General features: G+C 36.9%; 1 protein-coding gene across 3 annotated transcripts in view; it reads left to right on the forward strand.

Moving 5' to 3' along the window:
• PIK3C2G (phosphatidylinositol-4-phosphate 3-kinase catalytic subunit type 2 gamma) overlaps positions 1-25,028 on the forward strand; it is a 275,977-nt gene that overhangs the window by 98,754 nt on the left and 152,195 nt on the right. For all 3 annotated transcript variants that reach the window (XM_062591246.1, XM_062591238.1, XM_062591256.1), the window contains exons 10-13: positions 1,075-1,108; positions 9,459-9,654; positions 12,659-12,781; positions 18,523-18,654. In XM_062591246.1, coding sequence (XP_062447230.1) covers positions 1,075-1,108; positions 9,459-9,654; positions 12,659-12,781; positions 18,523-18,654 — 485 coding nt within the window. The remainder of the gene's footprint in view (positions 1-1,074; positions 1,109-9,458; positions 9,655-12,658; positions 12,782-18,522; positions 18,655-25,028) is intronic.

A 25,028-nucleotide genomic window follows, 5' to 3' on the forward strand; every position in this document is an offset into this window, starting at 1 on the left:
AGCCGGCAGGGGGAAGCCAGTCGCCTCTGTTGGCTTGTAAGTGGAGACCGGGTTCCTCCTTGTAAGGGAGACCTGCAGCTGCCAGTGCCGCCCTCGCTGCCAGCAGACGCACTGAGGTATGTGCAGTGACAGCAGTTCTTCCTGTGCAGGGGGGAGGCGTACGCAGTGTAGCAACATTTAATTTTGCCCAACATCCGAGAAGCCTAGAGCGAGGTCTGATTGATGGCACTTGCTGTACTTGGGGATTTAGTTGAGCAGCTTTTTTTTTTTTTTTTTTTTCTTTATATGGTCTGATTAATCTAGGCTAAATAACTGGCCAGATCTTTCAGAGATCATAAGCACCCAGCAGTTCCTCCTGACCTCAGTGGGACGTGCAGGGTGAAAATCCAGACACTGAATTAGATGGCTAAATGAAAGCTGGCAGCTTCAGAGCTAGGAATTCAGAGCCAGGTTCAAACAACCTAAATGCCACCAACCACCTGCACCTAATATTTCCTGTTGGCCTGCCCTAGGTAGTTGCCTGCTAGAGGCCCCTCAAGTAGGCAGCTGTTTCCACAGATTTGGAGCAGGATTGCAGGTGAAACGTAGGGCACCTGCATGGGGACTTCATGCTCCTCAGCTTTGAAAGGATGCCAAGGCTCTGTGCAGGGTCGGGGGTCTGCCCATGTGGGACTGGATGTGGAAATCAGGTGTGAACAGGCAAGATATGCAAAGACACTGGGAGGGGGTATTCTTATCCCTGGGACACCGGCGCGGAGGCGGGAAATGTACGTGCACCTCAAATGCAGATAAGTGCCTCTTTGTATCTCAACCTGCATGAATACCGTCAGAAACGTGGTCCAGAGTGACTTGTCTGAGATGGTAAAAGGAGGTGCATGGAGTAGTTAGAAGGCAAGCCTTCATGTTCTGGATCCCAGCTGTACCCTCGCCCATCACAAATTAGGGTGCATCCTTTCCCCCTCGCCAAAACCAGCCTTCTTCTCCATGAGTACTGTTCCTAACACCATTATAACTACTTTTTGATCTTTTCTGAAGTAACTGAAATACGTTTTCCCTTGTATTTTGTCTTTATAGAATTCACTTCAAAGTGTGGAAATGCCAAGCAAAGGTAAAGTGTTTTTTTTAAATCTATTAATTCAAAGTGTTTCATCAGACAACACAGATTTTGCTATATATTTGTATTAGTGAGGTGTTTTAGTGGGTATATTGCCAATATTTACATATTTAGTCATATTATGAGGTAATTATGATAAGTTAAAAATATAAGTGGTATATAAATAAAACATAGCATTTCCCAAAACTAATCTGGAAATTCAAATATGGAGAATAAATAGTAGAGTGAAAGACTGTATTAGTATGTAGTGGTCATATGTAGCAGATAATACTGTTATTTTTAGTTATTATCCTTAATTCCTACAGAGAATGAGTTACTTCTTGAAAATTTAATTGTGTGTGACTTTTCTACCCAACTCCAATAATTCTTACTCCTCCTTAAACTTCAGTTCACTGTCTTTTGTTGTGCAAACAGTATGTTGTTTTTTGTTAAATGATATACTGTCACAAGACCACAAGACGGGTAAGCTAATAATGGTAACAGATTAAAGCACAGACCCACCTTATTTAATCCCTCAGCTAAAATCAGCCTAGACTTAGTGGCTAATGGCCAGTCTGGTCAGTGTTGCTATAGAGCACCTCCCAAAACGAGGGAGGTGCAAGTTTCCTTTCCTAGCAGATGCCTGCACCGGGTTGCTTGCAAAGAGGCCACCGTATGCATGTTGAGTGTGGGACAGCGTGTGCTGTGAAACAGTCATCTCAGTCCCCTCTCACCACCAACTCCCCCCCCCCCTTTTCTTTTTTTTTTTTTTTTTGGAGAAAAAAAAAAGTGGCCATTCGAGATGCTTTTTCATTTTCTTTCTCCGATTGCAGTGGGCTCTGAGAGGCAAAGAGGTCACAAAGATTACAGCAGCCTTTTAAACTCAGAGGTGGTTAAATGCTGCATTCCAAATGCCAGGCTTGTTTTTTCTCCATTATTCCAATTCATGAACAGCAAACAAACCAACAAACAGTAAATATATTTCTAAGCTGCCAGTAAAAGCTAAGCAGCTGGGGCTCAGGGGAGTGCAGGTGCAGAAGGGAAGAAAAGGTAAGAATGGTTTGTATGGTTCTTCTTCCTTGGATGCAGACATTTGGCCCATGAGTTTTGTCAAACTGTTAATGACAACAGTTTGATAAAGATGAAAGAAATCAATAGTTACAAGTCAGTATCTATCCTTGAAACATGTTCCTCCACACACACTTCAGAAAGCCTACCTGGAAAGGATCTAAAACATTCTTATAAGCTTATTCTTAAAAGATACTTGCAAACTTGGACTTCACTGAATGAGCAGTTTCTTCAAGGAAAAATCTGATTTATTGAGTAACATTAAAGAATTTAGCAGAATTTTGGCACTTTACTTCTCTGCATCTATTTATTTATACCAGGAAACCTTCCTCTACAAAGACTGATACTTTTCTGTTTGTTCCTGACGCGCCCTTAATGCCATAAGGATTGCAGAATCCATCTGGCAAGGTAATATTAGAAACCACAACTGCGAGTCAGAACTTGTCAGCATATTAGTAATTCTGTGGAGAAGCGTGCTTTCAAAGCTGTCTGGGGTAACCAAAATCCTACTTAGGTGATCACATGCAATGACATACATTCTATGTATGTATTAATATAATAACAGCTAGACCTAGTACATAAAATTGCTTCTGAAAGTCAGCAAACTATGTAAAGCTAAAGCATTTGAACAGAAAGGTCTAGTCATGACCATGTTAAGGTCATGTCCAATAAACCAAAGAAGTCCTAGAGCAATGGTCCAACACTGATCTGCTGGAAGCTAGGCATAATGTGTGTGCACTTACCCCTCACCACCAAGAAGTGAATAAAGCTATTTCACTTTTATATAATATTTCACCTTTTTTTGAACAAAGCTATTTCATCTTCTGTCTTTGAGATCATCAGCATTCCTCAGCCACCTATCTCCTCAGTGCTTACCTTCCTGAAAATGCCAGGGGGGGTAAAGGGCATCTCGTCCTTTCACCTGGGGAGACTGAGTCTGAGAGGAATCCAAATTTTATTTTCACCCACTAAGTAAAAAACACCAGAAAGGTGAGAAGCACAGTTTTGCTGAAACCACCTTTGCATTTCTTTCTTCACCTCCTTCACTTCCTGTCCCCTTTTTACTTTATTATGCTTAGCTGGCTGGAATTGCAGGCATGCAAAAACTGGCAAGCCTGCAGTCAACAAAACAAAGTAAATTTGTCCAGTACCTTGCCCAGTACTGGTAGGTTTTTTACCGCATCTCAGGGAAGCTGAAAACCACACGCTTTGCTTTCTTTAGCAGCACAATTGCAAATGAAGTTAGCTATGACATCTGGGGAGGGGACAGAAAGCATTTCCTATTCATGCTGTTCTTTCTTGTCCCTTATGTGTATCTTCAAGAAAACAGAATCAAACTCTTAACAGCAAGAGCATCAATCACTTACTCCAACAAGAATTTTCCTTTTCCACTCCTCCTCCTTTCCCCAAATAATAATTATTACCTTGAGTGTCATAAAAGACTCTCAAACAGGGTTCTGCTTGTCTTCATTATAGCTTCTCTCTACCACAAAAGAGAAAAAGATAAAGGATACTACTGCAGTGAAAGCCATACTTAATTTGTTTAGAAAATGCTTTAATCTTTTTTTTAATAAAAGAATAATAGAGGTTTAATATTAGTCATTCACCATGGACAAAGACTGTATTCAAGATCTCCAACCTTGATTTATTGTTGCAATAAATAGCTGTATTAAGTGTTACCTCTGTGGACCAAATTATTCCATCACTGTGAACAGAGCAGTACTCGTCCATGTTAAGTCTAAGTCTGGATCATGTTCTGGTCTCTCTGTATGAAGTCCTTAGAAAATTGTATTAATGTTTTTGTGCTCAAACTGTTTTATTTTCCTTTTATTTATTTATTTTAAATACATATTTAATTATTTTAAATAAATATTTATTTATTCATTTTCCTTTTATTTTTTCTTCTTAAATATAAGGAAGAATAATAATTTCTAGACATTACCACCTTTATGCAGTATAAAATATTCACAGATTAAAGAAAAATTCAAATTAATAAAGTTTTGATGTTGTAATTTGCTGCTATCCAGAGGATGGAAAGACAGGCTGCCAGTCAATGCAAAACTCAGTCTATGTGTCTTTCTCAAAAGTTGATGAATGAATCTTTGTACAGGTGCCTGCAGCCTTGTAATTTCTAGCAGGGATTTCAGTAGATCAGACAAAATACGCAACTTTTGGAATTTGATCAATAGGGCTTTGGGACATCTTCCCAGAAATTCTGGTATGCACCCTGAGCTGATAATAGTGAATCAACAGTCTGTTCCTACTGAAGTACTAGAGTTTCTGTCTTTTGGACTGAATGTAGAAAACGGTATCTTGATGATGATACATGTAATGAGCTTGTCATTATATTTAGAGGTGTAAAGTTTCACAAACTGAATTTGGAATTTGATAGTTACTTCTAGACTTGATCCAAAAAATATTCACCAAAGAAAGTAGAAGGGAAAAGATGAAAAAATTTTGGAGGTTTTTCCATGTAAAACTGAAAACTATTCCTCCTTCTTTCCCTGGAACAAAGCTGTTATACTAATGTTTCAGAAAGGTGACTTTTTGTTTCAAAATATGCAAAAATGTCAAGAGCTTGTATTGATTACATTCCATCTGTGTAAATTTTTCCTATATTGTTTTTAAATATAAGCATGAAGTTTTACTTCTAAGTTGTTGTTGTGCTTCATACTAATATATTTTTCTGAAAGTCAGGCTTTTTAACCAAGACCAACTTTTATATAACTTCTACATCCCCCTCCTGCTAGAACATCAGATACAATTTAACAGGGCATTGGAGAGCGTATAGTAGCAGGAGAGTAGAATCATAGAATCAGTAAGGTTGGAAGGGACCTCTGGAGATCATCTAGTCCAACCCCCCTGCTCAAGCAGGGAAACAACTGGCCCATATGGGGATTGAACCCATGAGCTTGGCATTATTAGTACCGTGCTCTAACCAACTGAGCTAAACCTAGAAGACTTCAAGTTTTTTTTCAAGAGCTAATCCATAGAGTTATCCAGGTAACAAGATGAAAAGGGAAGATAGTTTCAAACAATTGGATAAATATTGGTGCTTGGAAACTCTGAATTTCATCAGTTTTTGCATCATAACCTTTCAATGTCTTGCTACTTCCTTGTCATTATGATGGTCTAATTAATACTGCTTAACCCTTTTTTAGTCTGGAAAGAAATTGTATTTACTCTCTTTCCTCTCTCTGAAAATAAGTAGGAAGGAGTAATATTAAACTTGTGTTCTCCAAGATATATTTAAAGTATCATAAGAGTATTAATCCTGCCTCCAGGATTCTGCACAACCAGGTATTTTTTCTGGAGAAAATACATGCAAAGGATCAGGCAGAGCATGTTTTATAGGCATTAAATTGATATAATTTGCTATGCAATAGTAGCAAAATACTTACTCTGTTAGAAGGTCTGACACTGAACTAATATATAAATTGTAATACTGGATGAAGAGGAAGAAAGAAAATCATCTGCTATAAGAAATAAGCTAGTGTGTTCTTTATTGAATCTTGATGGCACATGCATGTATATTCATAAACACTTTAGGGAACTGCATGGATTATTCTGTTTGTCACCAAGGGTGAAATTCATCAGAATCTGAAATTCTTCAGATGTCATGTGCAAGGAACACATGTCAAAAATAAGCGTATCTGGGAGCCACATATTGATTCTGTACCTAGGCTAGCACTTCCCTTGGTCTCATCTCATTTCTGTAATATGGCAATGAGAAGGTGATGCCAACTAATTTCATACCAGAAATAAAATACAAGGCTTGAGTTGTGAGGTTATTAATCTTGGTCACAGTCCACTTTGTGATGTGATGTATTTGTCGTTCCCCTAGGTGCTAACTGTGCCTGAGATGCCTTTCTAAAAAATAGATTCTGGCATATCTGAAGCTGTGGATCTGCTGTAGGAAGTCTGCATCCTGTGCTATGTAAATCAGTGAAACATCATAGTCCTTTCTCATTTAAGATGTATGAAGTCATTAAAAACAGTAAGATTATCTAGGTAATGTGGTCTCAGCATACCAACCCAATTCAGTAGTTCGTAAAAATGCAGTCAGTGAAAAGATGTTGACCAGCTCATGTGAGCAATGGATGGTTGCAGACTAGCCAAAATGTTTGCCTCTAATTTAGTTAATTGACACTGGACTTCAGCAAGCAAGCAGGGGGCAAAAAGCATGACTGTAGCCCACAGGCCGCAGAATAGTTTTAAACTGAGAGCTCTCAAGAGTAGGAAAATAAATGAAGAAAAACATCTTACAGCTGCAGACCAGGTTATACTTGAACTTTTGTTTACACCTGAGGAACAGCTGGGTTCCCGAGAAGATTGTCATACTGGATCTCCTAGTAAACAGATAAATAAGTAATGCTGAAGTTTCATTCCTCTCCCTTTATTAGCAGACAGACTGATTGCTCCATTGCTGTCCTCAGCCCTCAATCTCTGTCTTAGCAAGTGAACCAGACTGTAGTCCCCCCCGGCTCTTTTTCCGAAACCAGCTCAGTTTCTACAGTTGGGCACAGACTCGACAAGCCCTTGGGCAAAAGATGGAATTTCTTTTGAGGGAGAGAGAGAGAAAAAGAACAAAGATTTCCAGTCCCCTTCAGCAGGAGCCTCACTGACATTTTCTGTAACTAAGTGAGCACTTTTAACCCTGTGCCATTTAGCCACATGGATCTTGCAGAATGGGTAGGTCCTGGACACCCAGGAACATTTTCCCCCCTCACCACAGACAGAATGAAACATGTTGTGAATAAATGAGGCAAAAAATAGAGCTCTGCCTTACTTTTCCTTTTTTTTTTTTTTTCTGCTCCCCCACCCCCTTGCAGTGCCTGACATTCATTTTTTTATCTCAGCTGATTAGAATCATTCTTCTACAAATACAGCACATGGACAAGATAATTTGGATACTGTGACAGGCATATTGTACCTTAGTCACTTCCTGCATGGCATGTGCAAATATTCTATTATGGAAAATATTTTTTCCATTACACCATATTTGGGATTTTTTTATATATATATCCAATGAGTGCTCCCTTCTTGCTGTTGTTTGGTTAACATGTGATAACATTTCCTTTTGTTCTAAAGACAAAATTTGAAACATTCCCTTACAGTCTACATTATAGATTGTGTAAAAATTGCTGCTGGCCGAAGGACGTGTTTCAACAAATGCCAGGAATGTTACAAAGATGCTGAACTAAATTTCACCCCCTTTCAGGAAAAAAGAAAGATGAAAAGATGGAAAGGTTTTATTCACTTCAGTGTGTCAGTGTGCATAAATAAGGACTTGCTATTGTTATATCTAGCCATCTCCCACTTTGGTTAGGTTCCAGCTGGGGAGTCTCCTAAATAGCTGTTTTTTATCAATATCAGTAGTTCGTTACTTTTCAGATAAAATAGAAAGTATTGGTTCAAAATCTTCACTTTGTCAAATAGAACATTGTCCTTATAGTGCTAAAATCATAATCCACTGATGTCCTCTTTTGGAACTCTTAAAGAAGGTTTTATGCATACTGCTGTGGTTAATTTTTTAGAATGTAGAAGAATTCAGAGCAAATTTAAACTTTTAGTTTGGAAGCTACTAAGTTGTTATAAATCCAAGAGTGTTGGGTTTGAGGATAAAATTGTATCCTACAGAAAATGCATTAGAGCAAAAGATTTATTCAGAACAATTGTGGTAAAGGAGGATAAAGGGGGAAAGTAATAAAGAGAATGAATAAAAAGATGATAAGAAACATAATGCTAGGCAAAAAAGTATATATATATAAAACAGAGTAAAGGACTGGGTTTTGTTACCTTATTAATCTCTGAAATTATTTTGTTGTCAAACAACATTTTGTTGTCATGTGGAAGATGATTACAACATTACGAAACACAGTATACTAGCCAATCCTTCATGAATGTCATGTGGTGTCAGTATTTCCAAGAGCAAACCCCACTATATGCCAAACTATTGTAATGTTATATATTGTTGTGCTGTGACGTAGTTAAAATCTGTTTAGTTTAGAATGAAGACTGAAATAAATCCTTCACATTGTTATCCATGTATTTTGTGACTCAAAGATCTGGAGTATTTGCTAGTTTAAAGGCAAAAGATATCAAAATGGGGGAATAAAATACTAGTCTTAAGATGCATTCTTCGACATTTCTAGCAGGAAAATGAGATAGCTAAGTCCAGTGAATCATTGGATCTGTATCTGAAGTAGGGCAGGATTCTTGCTTCTCTTCCAAGTATAAAAAGCTAATATAACCACGTTTTGGGGCTTTTCCTAATCCCATGACAATTTTCTAATTGGAATGGTGTTCTTCAAAGCCATGGCAGGACATAATGTAGGAAATATGTCAGGAATTGTGGCTGAAAGTGCTGGAAGTGCATTCTGGGTCATGTAATCATGTGGGAGAGAGAGGAGAAAAGTGAGAATTGGGTACCCTCTTGGAAGACGGAGCGTCCTGGTCCTGGAATGATGCAGTGCACCCTGACACACACTCCTTTCTCTCTCACCCTGTCCCTTGCCTGAGAATTCAAGAGAGTGCTTGTACCAGCTCTGCTCCCTCGACGGAGGCTGCCAGGGCTGGGGATTTTAATCTGCACTGGTAATCACGTAGTCCCTAGCTGCTCCAGAAACATGTGCTAGTGACTGCAAAAAAAGAGCAACAGAGAGCTGAAGCTGCAGGAAGTAATGTAAATAAAGGTGTGATACAAATTGAGCCTGCAATTGATATATCCGTGTAGATATGTATTTTAGTGTCTGTCATTGTGGAGTGTTACAACCAATCCATGACCATCTGAATGCTTAGTATGCCTGAGTGTAGCTGGTATTATATATATATTTCATGAGTTGTTTATCTACAGTTGCAACAGCTAGATAGTCTTAAAATGTAACTAGAGCCTCTCCTCCACTGTACTGCTGTCTTGCCATTTCCCTTCAAATAAGTAGCCATGTAGCTGCAGAAATTACAAAATGCCTACATAATAAAATTCCTTGCAGCACAAAAAATTAAGAGACTAAAATGACGTATCTGAGACACATACTGACTTGCTGTAGTTTAAAAGTTTAAATGCTTTAATTTGAAGGCGCTGTAATGAAAGACTGTTAATGATGCACCAAAAATGAGCTATGGCTGGTTTCAAAAGCACAGATGGCTAATTGACTTCAGTTGGTAGGTTATGTTGTTTTAATTAAATTTTATTAGGAAGCATTTCAAAGCTATAACTGATGGTTTAAGATAAATATACTTCTTTACAAATAGCCTATTGCTAACCTTTGTTTATTTCTCTCTCTCCTTTTCTCAGCGTTAATAGAGGATGCTGTGACTGAGCTGTCCGTGGCCATCTCTCGCCTCATCCATTTTTATAGCTGTAGTTTTGATGCAGATTTTCAGCTTGCCAGCGTACCTAAAAGTCCTTCATGTGCAGATATCAACCTAGATTCCCAGCTCAGCTTCACAGTTTATGCTGCCCATAACATCCCAGAAGCTTGGGTGAGCAGGTAGGAGACTTCAGTAGGTGTTGTCAAGAAGGGGTGTTGTCAGCTCTTACAACCATGTGTTTCACAGATACTAGTTTTCCTCCAGAGGTTTGGTGATACTACTATATTCATATTAGAGACTGAGCAAGTGGATGTATCTCCACTGTTTTTCTAGCATAAGGTGCACTTAAGCTGACTGACTAGGAGACTTCAAATGCAGTATGCGCAAGGAGGCTTGAGGAGGTGACCTGGGCAGCTGCCCATGGCCAGAAGCAGGGTGAGAGCGCTGGCCTTGATGGGTGTGGGTAGGTATGCTTGTATGACCTGCTTGCCCAGAGGGAGGAAGGAGGGTGTGTGCTGCGTGCCCAGAGATTTGGGTCAGGACTCAGTGTGGCCTCTGCAGCACAAGTAAGTGAAAGGGTTGAAGACCAGCTTACCAAGTTAAACAGAGCTGTGCTTGGTTAAACTCAGTCTGAACATGACTTATCAGCGCTTTTTACCATTGGTGTATTCAGATTGTATTACTTGGCTAAGCATGTGCATTTTCAATCTTCTCATTATAGATGGTGGTTAAAATCATTATAGTTTATAGGCTTAAGTGTACCCAGTATGTTAGCACAACAGAGGAAAGCAAAGATGGAGAAAATTTTAATAAAAAAATTAATAAAAAATATTCTCTTGCACATTGTTTATTTATTCAAATTAGTTGTCTCTTCAGATGACTGTGTTTTTTTCTCTGATTAAAAATCAGAGTTCTCTTACTACTCCAGTGCAGTTAAAGGAGGACAGAAGACTACAGTCTGGCAATATTATTTTTATGGATGAAAATGCTATTCTCCAATTTTTTATTAATATTTTCCCCTTGTTCCCACTTTAGCTTGAATTCTAAATGACTGATTAAAAAACAGTGAGATCATTTGCATTAGACTGTGAGCAAGAGAGTACTATACAGCATTTAGCTGTAATTAGCAGTTTAATAAAAATCTGAGAGAATTTGCATTAGCTAAGGTGATAAATACAGAACTATAGTCACTGTCCTGATTTTGCAGATAGTTATAGCATTCCCACTACATTTTACAGTTTTCCAGTAAAATGTGAAATTATATATGGCCTAAAGTGCACTGGGGACTTGAGTGCTATATTCAAGCATGTGAAAATGAGAATCTCTTTTCCTTCTTAATCTCCCTTTCCAAACTTTCCAATATTCTTAGCCTACATGTACTTCTTAACATAGACTGCAGCTGTGACGCCTACTTTCCTCAGATCCCTTTCCTAACACCATTTGTGTTCCCTCCCCTTATTTCTGAAGCACTGCCTAATTCTGTGCTGGCCATGTTGCATCTTGCTGCTGTTCATAACTTGCTTATTAGTATTTTGCCATCTCTTGCTGTCTATCTCACATTGTTTTACCATACATCTACATGATAAATGAATTTTCTTCTAGTGGCTTGGGATAAAAGAGAGGGAACTGTGTTTCAGAATCATGTTGATGTCTCCTCAAATCCCTTTAAAGCTCACCTTTGTGAATTAGCTCTATGTCACTAATTTTACTTCTGTGCTCTCAGCTACCTGTTCCAGTCTTACTGTCCTTCTTAAAAAGATAAGCACAGACTTTCCAAATTGCAAAACAAAACAAATTACCTTTCTTTACAGTATTTTCATTCCTTCTTCTTTCTTTTATCAGTGTTTGTTGTTTTCTTTCATTTAAATCTCAAGCAGGTGTGTCCCAACTGATGCCAATGGCATAATGTTGCTAGAGTCATATTTGGCTTCACTTGTTTCTCTAGCCCAGAAAATCAGATTCCTATCTACTTATAGATGATACAAAGTGGTCTTTGGGACAAGACCAGAGAATCATGTCTTTTACCCCATAGGCAGGCTACCTAGGTACAGCGCTTTGCGAAAACATAGGATGCGTAGAAGGGCATGCACTCTGAGCAACCTTTCTGACTTCAGTTTGGCTGAAGTATCAGGTAAGCATTAACTTCCCAAGATTAGGGCCTTACGGTACATAAATCAGGGATATATAGGTATGTATCAATACTTCTACTTAAACAGAAGTGTTCAATTACTAACCTTATTAAAATCTTTTATTTCCTGCACTATCCTCCAGTTATTTGTAGAGTTTAGACTCTCGAAGAAAAATGTCATATTTAAGAGCAGAAGCATTTCCTATTGATTCTGGTAAAGTATTTTCTTTACATACTACAAATATGCGATCTTTTTCCTTGAATTAAAGGAGAAAGAAAAAAGCGCTACAATAATTATAACAATTACCATAACAATCTAGAAAAGATCAACAATCATACCTGCAAATGAGCCAAAGCCAGGTACCTTTAATCTTCAGATGGTTTCAGATTTCCTGCTCTCCCTCCCTGCCCATCATTCTTGTATAGAACGTGGCCTAATCCTGGGAAGGGCAATTTTGTAGAGGAAGATAGGGAAGTTACAAGACCAATTAAGAGCAGTTAGTTGATTATACAGTATTCCTTTATTTTAGACTATTATTGCGTAAGCTTTCAGTAAGCACAATATGAAACTAGCCGATATCCCTAGATCTAAATTACCCTGTGAAGCTAACCAGCTAAGTGTCCGAAGAATACCAACACTTAAATGCTTACACTGTCATAAGTGCTTGTATCCTCTTAAGGATTACCCTGTTTTTCACAGATTGGAAAATATTAGTGCAGATAGATTTACTTGACTGAAGTTGTATGATGAGCAAGTTGTAGCACTCCATAACTTATGTCAACACTGCCCTTGACTACAATGATGAAAAAATGTCCTTAATGTCAAAAATGTGAAGCAGAATCTAAGAGTCTTAAGTACTTTCCTTGAACTCTAACTACAAAAAGATAGCTATATATAATATTATTTTTTAAAACACTCATGAGAGTAATTATTTTAATTATTTCTATAAAGAAGGATGGATCTTCACACATTTCTGAACAGTTAGCCCAAAATTTATTCCATTGAACATATTACATTACAATTAATGTTTTATTTTGTTTTTTTCCCTTTGTAGCTACAAAGCTTTTTCTTTTTCCTGTTCACTAACTTATGCTGGGAAGACAATATGTCAAGTGAAGATTTGCAAAAATATACCAGCTAAAAGATCCTTCTTTTTTCTTGCGGACTGGAATGAGACGTAAGTTTTGGTCTGTGTTTGATACATGCTTTTCTGACAGACTTTACATGATGAATATTAATTTCTAAAAAGTATAGGACAGAAAGGGCCCTTTGTTATGCTCATTGCTGTGTGCAAAATCAGACCCACATCTTTTTTATGAATCTTTTATCTGTGAAAAATTAAATCCCATAGAATTCAGAGAAACTGAGAAAGGTTGGAGTAGGAAAAGAGTAGGATAGCAAGAGGAAGAGAAGTAGGACTAAACTAAGAAGCTGATTTCAGAATAGCATTCATTTATCACAGCTGGCACTGATAGGATGCTGAAACTGAAAGAAGATGCAACCAAAGGCCATATTTCAGTTTTCTTATTAGAACTTCTGCACTTTGGATCTACATCTAATAGGTAAATCCAACTTGAGAAGCTATTGTAGCTTCCATTTAGAAGGAACAAGGCTGTCAGTTTTTGTATAAGAGCAATCTGCACCCAGGTTTTAAGATGAGGATTTTAGTTTAAGAGAACAGAGTTTTAAAAAAAGGCTACCAACTATCTGTCACCTACCTGTCTGCTTTGAGGAAAATAACTCAATTGAAAAGCAAAGCACACACACATAAACAGTACAAAGTATGTAGTTTATAACTTCTGTTTGCTTGTATCTAAGACACATAAGAGTTTGGAACTGGTCAAATGAAGTAAGACCATTTTCTTGTCAAACCCATTACAGAGAAATTTTGTGTAGCTTTCTTACACAGCACTCCTGAACAGACGTAGGGAATTTAGTATGTATGCCCTAAGGTTCCAACATAGCTCTTTCAGGCCTTAACATCTGCTTTGATACCTCACTTGAGTCCATGAGGTTTATGTGCTGAACTCTGTCTTTTGTGTGATTGGGAAGAAATTGTTTTTTCTGTATTGAAAAAGAAGTTGGACCATTCCCATTTGCTCTGTAGGAATTTTCATCTTACCCAAGATTAAGGCAAGTGCTGTCTTACAGTACATATGGGCAGATATAATTGAAGTGTAGAGAAATAATTATATTTCTTATGAGTATTTTTGGCTTCTAAGAAGTAGCTGATGCCTTTCTGGAATGCATCCTACACAACCTCTTTATAGACAAAATATAGGGAGATAGAATAGAAATAATTACTTCAGCCATAACTGGAACAGAAACTCTGCTATTCCATTTCCATAAAAATGTAAAGAAATCAGATTAAAGCTGCAGGATTTCTGTTTGAACCTCTACATCTGCAAAATCAATATTAAATGCCTACAATTACATCAAAGAGCTCCTTGGAAAAGGAAACAGTTAAGTACGCAAACCAGATACTTTTGTAGGTCATAGATACTTGTGAGGAGGCTCTTGACATCAGAAACAAGATTTATAATTGTATGAAACGCGATAATATTAGTTTGAAAAGGCTCCTTTATATTTTTTATTCTAGCTTGGATTTCAAAAATCATTTTGAAAATCTAATTCAAATCAATTCCAAACTACATAACCAAAAATGTGTATCTGTCTGGCAGGCTGCACAATTTTTCCTTTAACCATCAAAGGTATTTATGTGGTTTCCACCTAAAACTGATTGGCCCACATTTGTGTAAACCTCAAACCATGAGGGCAGCATTCATGGACCTGATGACCGGAGGTCCAGAAGCACAGGCTGAGAATCTAGGCTGCCAGATATGCCATTATTTTTGTATGCTTTAGCTTGTATCCAGAAGCAGTTTTTGCAAACGAGGCTATTTTTGAGCCAAAATGCGAACTAGATGGGGTGTTTTAAATTAGGTAATAGTCTTCCAAGCAAGAAGTTTCCCTCCTGCTCTTTGAGTCACTACAGTGCTCCTGGGTTGGCAGGGCAGATTCTACATAGCACCAGATGTTTGCAAAGCAGACACTTACTGCAGGACATGAACATGTTGAGGTCATGGCAATAAATTCTGCTCTCATTTCACATACACGTACACATACACATGCTCATAACACAGCACTCAACGACAAAGTAGAAAGTTCTCACATAAAGGTATGGGCCGGCTGTTTTACTATGTTGTGCTTAACACCATGTAACTCCAGTATGGTATCAGAATATTAAATAGCAAAATGATACCATAAGGTATTTCCTTTTGTGATGATATGCAGAGGGAAAGAAATGCTTGCTTTTAATTTGTTTAAAGAATGAAATACTTGTCACACAGTATAGTGGAGGAGAACGTGTTTGTTGCTTTTTGTGCTAATACTAACCCAGTAAGAAAGAATGAAAAAACAGCACCAAACTTGGCAGAATGATCAGTATATTCAGAGTATTTCAAAACATACAAACAGAAGGAATAATAGGTGTGGTGCCAGTTGTTACTGGAGGTACTACATGCCCAGCTGGCATAATTTAAAAAAAATACTCAGGATAGGCTGGTTTGGCTCCCACACAATAACTATACCTATATAAACACTCCTTAGTACTTTGTGTAAGAACTGAAGCAGGAATTAATTAAAAAAATAGAACTTCTTAATGAAGTAAGTGTTACTGCAGTTGTTTTTACACATCAAGTAGCACCATTTCTTACCAGAAGTTCGAGTTACTCAAAATTGTAACTGAGCTGTGTTCACTCTTGCTTATATTTTAGCTGCCTTTCTGAATCTGAAAAGAATATGTTCACAAGAAAAGTTTACAGAGCAGACAAGATTTCTTTTCTGCAAGACTTTTCATTTTGAGTCATAAAGTGGTACTTTCTCATATGTTATTTTCAGTTGATCACAGCCATTGAAAATGTCTGTGACAGAAGGCCACCAGGAATAGCTTCCCCTACATTAGGAAATCACCTAACTTAACCTAGTTAAGTCACCACCCAGTTAGGGATCAATTAGGTCAAAAAATAAACCTAGCTAATTTGAAATGAGTCCTAGTCTTAGATCAGGTCTGATTGGAACAGGATAGAAAAATGGAGGGCAGTGTTTTGATCGTTAGGAATCTGGGGCAGAGAATGTTTATAATAAAGATGTTATTTATTTGTTGATTTTAATCTATTTAATTTGTGTTTTAAAGTGATTTAACAAGTTACTGTCCGAACTTCAACCTGGTGAGCTTTTTGCTTGAATATACGCTTCTGATAAAGTCTTTTATCATCTTTAGTCCTTCTCAGAATATTTACAGAAAAGATGGGAATTATTTGGTACCTATCATGGTTGTCTCATTTAGTATTTTTGCAGTTTATCCTTTCTTTAGGAGTGTACTTTTTGCTATTGAGCTTATATGTTAAATTTAAAAATTGTGATAGTCACCTTGGTGCAGTTTGTGCAGGATCATACTATCTAGCATGTACTCTGCAAAGTCCAAAAGCTTCCACCTTACTTTCCCATCTGCTTCATTTTTTCAGTAACTGAGACTTCTTACTTTCTTCCTTTTTGATTAACTGTCTGATTTTAATGTCTTTGTTCTACCATCTCCTTTCTTTCTCCATTCTCTATAATTTACATTAAACCTACAAAAATATGGAATTAGCATTAAGCCTATCATCCATCACCTCAGATTCTTTCCTGGCTTTGGGTTTCCATCTTCCTCATATTTTTTTTGGCTTGTCTGTATAGTTTATACTCTGTCTGAGGGCAAAGTGTGAGTTGCCCTGGAGCGCGCTCAGGCTACTAGGCCTTCAGCCTTGGAAACCAGCTGTATAACTTCATCTTACATCTGTAAACAGCGCCTTCTCAGTGAATAGCGTGCTTGTTCTTCTCTACTACTGTTGAAATTGTTCACCCACGAGATGTCTTGTTTTTGGCCACCGTTCCATTCTCTGTTTCTTCCTGTCAGTCGTTCATCTGTCTTGACCTCAGGCAGTCAGGGAGGATGACACCAACCAGATACACTTAGACATATTAATCAAAGTTCTTAAATAAAGTGCAGATATTCCCCCTTTTCATTGTGTATCAAATATCATTGAAAGGGAGATTTTGCTTATCTTTGACTATGGTTTAAGTCTCAGGTTGTCTAACTCTTGCTAAAGTCTCCAGGTTCTTTTCTTAGAGATGTACATCAGGTAGTGCCCTATATTGTGTCCTAGGGAATTTCTGCCAAGCAACTGCTTTCTGCAGTGAGAAAGATACTGTGTGGTTTTTTTTTTTTTTCATTTCTCCAAATTCACAAGGAGTGTTTAAAAAATCTATATTAGAAAATGTAGGTATTGTTCTTATTTTTGTCTCTTCACAGCAAGTATTAATGATGCTTTAAAGTTAAGTGTAGCTGTTGTAGAGTGGCTTTATGTAATGTGAACAGAGTTGTTGGCCTGTAAATAAAAAGACAGAGAACAAGCTATCTCTGGCATGTGTAAAAGTTCAGTTGCCAAATGATAGTTTTAACTGATTATGAATAAGAGAGAGGGCATAAGAGAGGGAAAGCAGAATCTAAAGCTATAAATAAAGACACATGGGAAAACAGTTAAGAATCGTTTCTTAATTCTATTGGTGTTAATTAGAGTGGGAAATTGTTGTTTTGCTTTATTACACAAAGCGAGGGGTATGCAAATTTGAATAATTTCCAAAATGTTTAGGACTGATCATGTGAATCTTGACATTAATACTAATTTGGAGTACTTGAGAATTTCACCTGAAATGATCTACTTTCTTGCAGTAACTCCTGAATGTATTAAAGGAAGCTTTCCTGAAACTAAAGGAATTTTGACAGATTTGTAGTGACAGAAGTGAGAGTAAAATTATATGCTAATTTTACATTACAGTGCTGCTTTGTCTCATTTCTGCTACCCATAATCATTATGTTTTCCAGCCAACTATATTTTTAAATACTGATTTCAACATTTGCTCACTAATTAACTAAGACTGTAAATTTTTAAAAATGCTGAAAGTTGCATTGTTCTGCCCATTTAGATTGAGTATCTGAAAATTTAATGCATTTTGTATTATTTATATTTATGTTCTAGGTCTGGATTCAAGTTATGCAGATTTTTTCATTTTCTTAGTGCTTATGTTGTCAATATAGAATAATTCCTTTAGGTCTTAGCTCTTAATATTGATTTTGTTTGCACAGAAAATATAATTAATTTCATTTTCCAGCTGAGAAATTTAAGTTTCTACTGAATATATGTGGAAAAAAAATAGAAATGCACCTTACACCATAAACTTCAGCAAGAAGAGGAACTTCCCTAGGGTAGTCACATACATACATTTTTCATACAGTGTGAAATTATCTTAATTATTAGAATTGTTGTAATTTAAGGTTTTTAAACCAATTCATATAATCCATATAAACAAACTGAATTATCAACTAGGTTGCTAATGATCAGTACAATGCTGAAATGAATACCGATATATATGTTTTTTTTAAGGAGAAACTTGAATCATTTGCTGCTTTTAAGACAAGATCTGCCTCCACTTTTGATTTCATTAGAAGTTGCCTTTGTCCCTAAAGACAGTAAGCTGGCCAATAACTGTTAGTTTACAATTCAGTCCCTAGTGGGTTCTTCCGAAATTGTCATTCATTGATAAGGGCATTCTATGGCAAAAGCTGTTCCTGCTTTTCTTAGCTCAGTGATTACCCATTGCAGTGATTATGTACGATTCAGTGATTTTATATGCCTCTTCTCCTGTACTCTGACCCCACATTAACTGTTGGCAAAGCTTGCCAGGCTGTTGAAAGGATCTGTCAGTTGTATTTTCCTTCGGAGAATTGCACCCTTGCAATATGTGGCTTGATATATGTGTTATGTAACAGTGCTAAAATACTTCTTAAAATTTTTCTCTTTTCGGATTTTCTTTTAGAATCAACTTTCCTCTACGAATAAAGGCTCTTCCCAGAGAGACTATGCTGACAATAAAACTACTTGGAGTGAACAGTGCCTCTAAAAATACAGAAGTGCTTGCTTGGACGTGCTCCCCATTGTATCCAAAACAGTGAGTTCAATTTTGTATGACAGCTTAAAAAAAGAGCATTCTTGAATATTATTGCACTCAACTTGGGAGGAATATAAAAGCAGAGAAATACTCATTTGAGAACCTTGCTATAATAAGGCTGAGACAGTAACTTACAGTAAACTGTACCTGATAGGCCTATAAGAGCCCTATGCATGAGCTTTTCTTTCTGTGAAGAGTTCTTGCAAATACATTGGTGCTGGATTTTGGCTTTTATAACTATTTAACTTACAGTAATGCTTCTCAGCCTGTTGAAAGGCCTTCCTGTACCCTTTGCTGTAGCTCTCCAGTTTCCTTCTCAACTTTGCCATTTGTTCACAATTATTTCTTTTTTGAATGTGTTTTCCTTTCTCACATCTGTTCATTCTATCTGCTAGTGATGACCACATTGAGCACCTTTCCCTCTACAGAGCACTTCAGAAGCTTTATCTTCTTTTTTAGCTTCTCCTTTTCTACACAGCACTCAGTGTAGCAGGGGTTTAAAGATGCTTGTAGACTTGAGTGTCTCTACAGTGGTACATAAGCAAAGATTTAAAGTAAATTTTCCACAGTAAGTTAAATATATTTTAAAAGTACTAAGACATCTTAATTTTCAATTAGGCCATTATAATAATACTTAATTTGTATATTTAATTTTATATAGACTCCATACCCCTGTCCCCTGTATGCCTCCAAATAAGATTCACAACAGCTGCATTGCAAAGTGCACAGCTGTCTAAGTTGGACAATAGAGAGATATGTTCAAGCCTCGCAAATTTCTGCATAAGCATCCAGCTCTCAGCTGTAGCACTTTCTGTCATCTTAAGATCTCTTCATCTGCTTCTGCATATGATGGCATCCTCTATTAAAAAAAAAAAAAAAAAAAAAAAAAAAAAAAAAAGTGGGTAGGGGGAGAAAAAAGCCCTAATTGCATTTATGCATTTACTATATATGAAAGACACTAGGTTCCATTGAATTTTAGGCCAAGAGCTTTAAAACACTAGCCTGTAGGCTGGACTGAGCTAGATGCTCTTTCTGTCTTTTCAGAAGAGAATTGAAGATTCATTTGTTCTGAGAAAGAGAGCGTGTTTCTGTGACTTAGTGATTAGAGCACTTTAACAGGAAGGAAGGAAGGAAGGAGGGAAAGAGGGAAGGAGGGAGTGGAGGAAGGAAGGAGAGAAAGAAGGGAGGAAGGAAAACATAAATCAAGTCTCTGCTCCAAGGAATGCTTAAGCGTTTTATTCAATGACCTCTTTCATTAGGCTAGTCTATAGAAAAGGGTGCAGCACTCACTCTTCCACTGTGTATGTTCAAAAAACAAGAACATGCATTATGCTTATTTTGAGTATTTCTATCTTTCTGATGCTTAGGATGAAGTAGATAGAGAAATGTATCTTGGCTCAGAGTCTGATTTGAACTGAAGTGTTAGAAATGTGCTGAGTCCCAACAAGGTGATGTGTGCTGGGTACGTGCAGAAGCTGAGCATTAGGCACGGAAGCTTAACTGGAGAACACTTAGGCACTTTTGGAGGTAAACGGGCTAGCTGAGCATCCTTTTCTTGAGGACCTATGTTGTACTAGAGTTTTCTTCTCAATATTCAAGTCCTAAAGCAAAGATTTTTTGGAAGATTTGAGACCCCTCAGCTTACTGTGATACATGTTTCATATATGCCTTGAAAGTTAGTATACTAATGTTTGTTAGGTAGATCCCCAAGTCATCTAGGCAATTTTGAATTTTACTGAGAAACAGCTTCATTCTTTCATGGCATAAATAGTCAGCACAGTGAAAGGAATACAAGGTTACTTTCCTTTCATTTGCTGTGCAATTGTACAGATCACTGCAGAAGTGACCTTCAAAGCAGAAATAAAAGTTGAAGTGTTTGAGGAGGAATGATTTAGGAATAATATGTGCAGCATCCCCTAATGTTAGCTGAGTTGTGAACAGCTATAGGAATTACTAACACAAAGAAGTTTAAGTGCTTTTTCCACTTTTAGCCAGCCACAGCTCCACAAAATTATTCGTTCACCGTGATTTGAATTGATAGACTGATTGAAAAAAATAAAGGTACCCCTGAAATTCCTTCTGAAATGTAAAACTTAGATATCTGAACATTTACCCCATCTGCTATTCCATTTCCTTGAAAGTCATAAATATTTTTTTACTAGAGTAAACTGGCTCTCAAGAGATTAACTATTTAGTTAATCTACTATTACTACAAACTATTTAGTTAGTAAACTAGCTTTCAAGATTAACTACTTAGAAAGTGGCAGGAATAAAACTGTCAGGTGGTTCTGAATGGATAATATTGTTAGTTAGTTGAAGCAACTGAGAAGCAAAAGTAGGAATTTGAGAGACCATTTCCTATTTCACAAGAAAATAAAATAATCATTTTCTTTTTAATTTAGCTCACTGATTTTGATAAAACATTAATAAAGTGAGCAGTGAACAATGAACCAAATCTTGCTCCTGGCACGAATCTAAACTTCAAGACTCATTTCAGTAGGATACTTCTGAATATGAAAGTGCATACCAAGAAAAGGTTTGTGCCTGTACTGTCATGCTAACACTGGAGAGTACTATGGCAAAGAGTATGCTATTACGGTATCTAGATGAACTGATTCTGCAAGTGTATCTAAAGAGATTAAGGAAAGCTGGCTAGGAAATCTCTGAGAAAGCATTTCTGAGACGGAAAATACCACTTTCCTAATTTTCACAGAAATGAGTTTGAATCTTGAAAAATTCTCAACTGATTCTCAGATCTAGGATTTAATTTATAGTGCAAAGGAGAAGAATAAGCTCTTTGAAGAAGCCAGTAGCCCTGATGTATTTGCCTGGGCCACGAAACATCCTTTTCAAATCCTTGTCCTAGCTGACCACTGAGCCATTCTTCACAGGGTCAGCAAAGAGGAGAGAGAGTAGCCTCTTTTTCTCAATTTAAATATATTTTTTTAATATTTCTTTTCTAGTTAAACAATGGAAAAAGAAAATAAATATCAAACCATTTTTTAAAACACAGTTCCTGATTTTTACCTCAATATTCTAATTATATTCTAATTAAAAACACATGAATGCTGTTCAAACTGTCTGTGGCTGATGTTAAAAGGAAAAAAAAAGTTGAAATTCCAGATATTACTTGGGAATCTTGAAGATCTTAAAGTTACCTAGCAGAAAAAAAAATAGACTGTGAATTTACTACTCTCTATAGGTTTGCTATCCATTTTCTTTTCCAAAATGGTAATTGTCACTGTATGGTGGCTCTCTGCTTTGTAACTTAATAATCAAGTTATTTATTTATTTTTAGTATAATCTGAAGAAAAGCTAAACAATTGCTTATTTTAACATACAATATGTACGAGTCACTTTCATCAGTATCATCAGTTTCATCAGTGTGGAAAGCTTCTTACCCTTATGGTCAGGACCATGTCGAAGTTCTATGCCAGATCAAAGGGCTATAACTTTTCTCTGGGATTTTAACATTCTAGTTCTTCTCTGAACAAAATATTAGCTAAGCGTAGTGTATGAGAAGTATATATATATTAAAAAAAAAAACTTACTTAAAGCAAGCATACTACTTACTATTCAGCAATCTGTTTTTCATTCCAGTTCTTTCCACATACCCTGCCTGTATTCAAACCACACAAACCCTAAAGATGATCTCATGAATTTGACCTGTTTTGTTTTGTTCCCATTAAGGGCTTGTCAGTGAGTAGATGTTAGTAAATTTCAGATTTGTTTATTTGAAATTATTTCCTGAATTCTGGTAATGTCTCACACTATTCTGAGCGTTCTCTTGCAGCTTGTTGGTTTAAAATATGACTGGCTGATGGACGTACTGGGCACCTTCTCTACTCCTTATCAAATGTATACTTGCATTATTGCCTACCAGCTTTGCATGTTTCTCCACAAATGCTCTTACCTTGTACAAAACTATCTTCCTACCAAAATTCTGCAATGTTTGCTTAACTGTAATTGTTTACCTTCAAATTATTGCTTATAAATTTATTTGTTAACTTCATTGATATGTTTTTGCAGAACAAGTGTGAAAGAATTAGGAACACAACTGAAGCAAATTTGTTTCAGAAGTCTTGAATAATCTGATAATTTTATATTTGCAATATTCTGCAACTTCAAATTTATGGAGGTCATTTAAACTAGAAATTATGAAAATGAAAGATGTGGTCCTTTTAGATGTCTGTAGGACATTTAGCATTACTTTACAGATGAAAATTACATCTCTAATTTGAGTGTTCTAGAGTGTTCAAGTACTCGTAATTATGATAAAATATTTATTTCATGGTATCATTCCAGTGCAGAATAAAGACTGCTTGGCCAATAAACTATGTATTTTTTTTATAGCTTAGCAGCTTTGAATTTCCTTTAAATTTAACTTCAACCCTGAATTATTGAGGTTTGTAATGTCAGGTTTGGGGATAATTGCATTATTCTTGTACTGTGTTTTGCCCTCATTTTACTGGTTTGTCCAGTCCAAACCGTAACTTTAATGTTGTATTCATTTAGGAATGAAAACAAGACTGCTTACTTATCCAGTAGGTGAGCTGCTGCATCCTCATTTTTTCTCCTTATCAGATAGGCTTTATATAAGATATATTATATCCCTAAATCAGCGCCAGTAAGCAAGCCAGTGACAGTACATCTTGATGGTGTACTGTCTCAAGAAGGCTTATTAAACTCAAGAGACTGTTCAAAAAGTGTTTGCAAACCAAAGTGCCAACTTTCCATTCGTTCACATCAGGAAAACTTGTTTGTCTCTTGAGCTGAATAGTTTAAATATCCAGAGCTAATTAAGAAGTCAGAAATCCGTCATTTGGGGCAATTTGGGAGATGTAATGTCTCCCACAGTACCCATTGCTCTGAGTTCACTGATTCTAATAACACGATTTATTTTGAAGTGGTATTTCCAAATCTGACAGAGAAAGCAACACAATTTTCCTCTTGCTGGGCTTGATGAGTGAAGTCTCCCATGTGACTTCGGGGCACAAAGTTGAACTTGTAAGTTAGAATAACTTGACCTGCTCTTAAACCACACTATCCTTGTGATCTGTAATGATACAGGAAGTTTATTTCATCTCCTCTTATAAACAAGAGTTGGGAATCTATGCGATTCCAAGTCTTTCCATCTGCCCTGGCTTTGCATGAGCATGTAAATAGATAAATGGCAGCAAGCACATAGCAGCGCTTGTGTATTCACCTTCTGATGTGCTTTCTGCTGAAGAGGACTTTTCCAGTTGCATCATGGAAGCCATCCTCTTTGACTGTGATCATTTGTAGTTCTTGCATACACTTTAAAAAAGGTCATCATCACTATCTTCACTTTATAGAGGGGAAAAGGGAGGGAGGGGCAGAATGGGGAATGATCTGCCTCAGCTCATCAGCAGTCCCAGGTAGCAGAGATAGGAATCTCTCTTGTCAGTAAAGGTTATGGTTTTCATGCTTCAGCTGTCGAATCCTTCCTTTTCTCAATGGATACTGTACACTTTCCTGTTTAATTTTCTTTTTTTAAAATAATGATGTGCCCTGTTCCAGTTTTATTTGCCTGTGTGGCTCCGCAGTGATGGATATCTTTTCACATGTTTTGCAGATGTCTCTTGAGTTTCCAGACTAAACTTAGTCTGAAGAGTGATTTACTGATGGAAGCTGAATAAGCTGCTCACTAATTTGTAAACATACACATTAGGATGGTTTATATATTGGCAATAAATATCCGTTTAATTAACATTCATTTTTACTAGGAGATATCATCTCCATACTATCCAAGTGGTTTTATGTCTCTGTTTTTCCCACAATCTCATCATCTGCTTTTACGTGGGAAGGAACAATCTTCTCCGTCCAGCAAAGATACATCCTCTGGTCTACAGCTCTGAGAAGCCCATCTACCTATTCTTCCTTATCTTTGTGGTCAGTCTTTAACTACATCTATGCAAGCTGCAAATGAGCTGAAATACTGAGTTCTGGGAAAAGCCTCAATTAAACATTTCTGCACTGCCTCTGACATCTAAGCTCCTTCTCTTATCTGCCTGTACCTAATGAATTTCCAGGTTTAACAGGAAAGAACCACTGTATGGATTCTTTTTTAAAGCTCCATATAGTTTTAGCGCACAATATGATAGTGATCGGCAATAATAAGAGCACAAAAGGATAATGTAATCTTTATGTTCATTCAGTTCTCAGCTACTCTTCCTCCTGCTACCAAATGTGCCACTTGGTCTAAATTATGATATAAACAGCTGACTACAAGGGAGTGGTTGAAGAGGTGCAACTCATTTAATAAAAGTCACCTAGGTAGATATCACAATATATTTCAGCCACCCTTGATCTGTTCTACGTTCACATCAGTGACCTGAATGGGAAAGGCTTCA

Source organism: Rhea pennata, chromosome 1 (assembly GCF_028389875.1).
Source record: "Rhea pennata isolate bPtePen1 chromosome 1, bPtePen1.pri, whole genome shotgun sequence".
Lineage (NCBI taxonomy): Eukaryota > Metazoa > Chordata > Aves > Rheiformes > Rheidae > Rhea > Rhea pennata.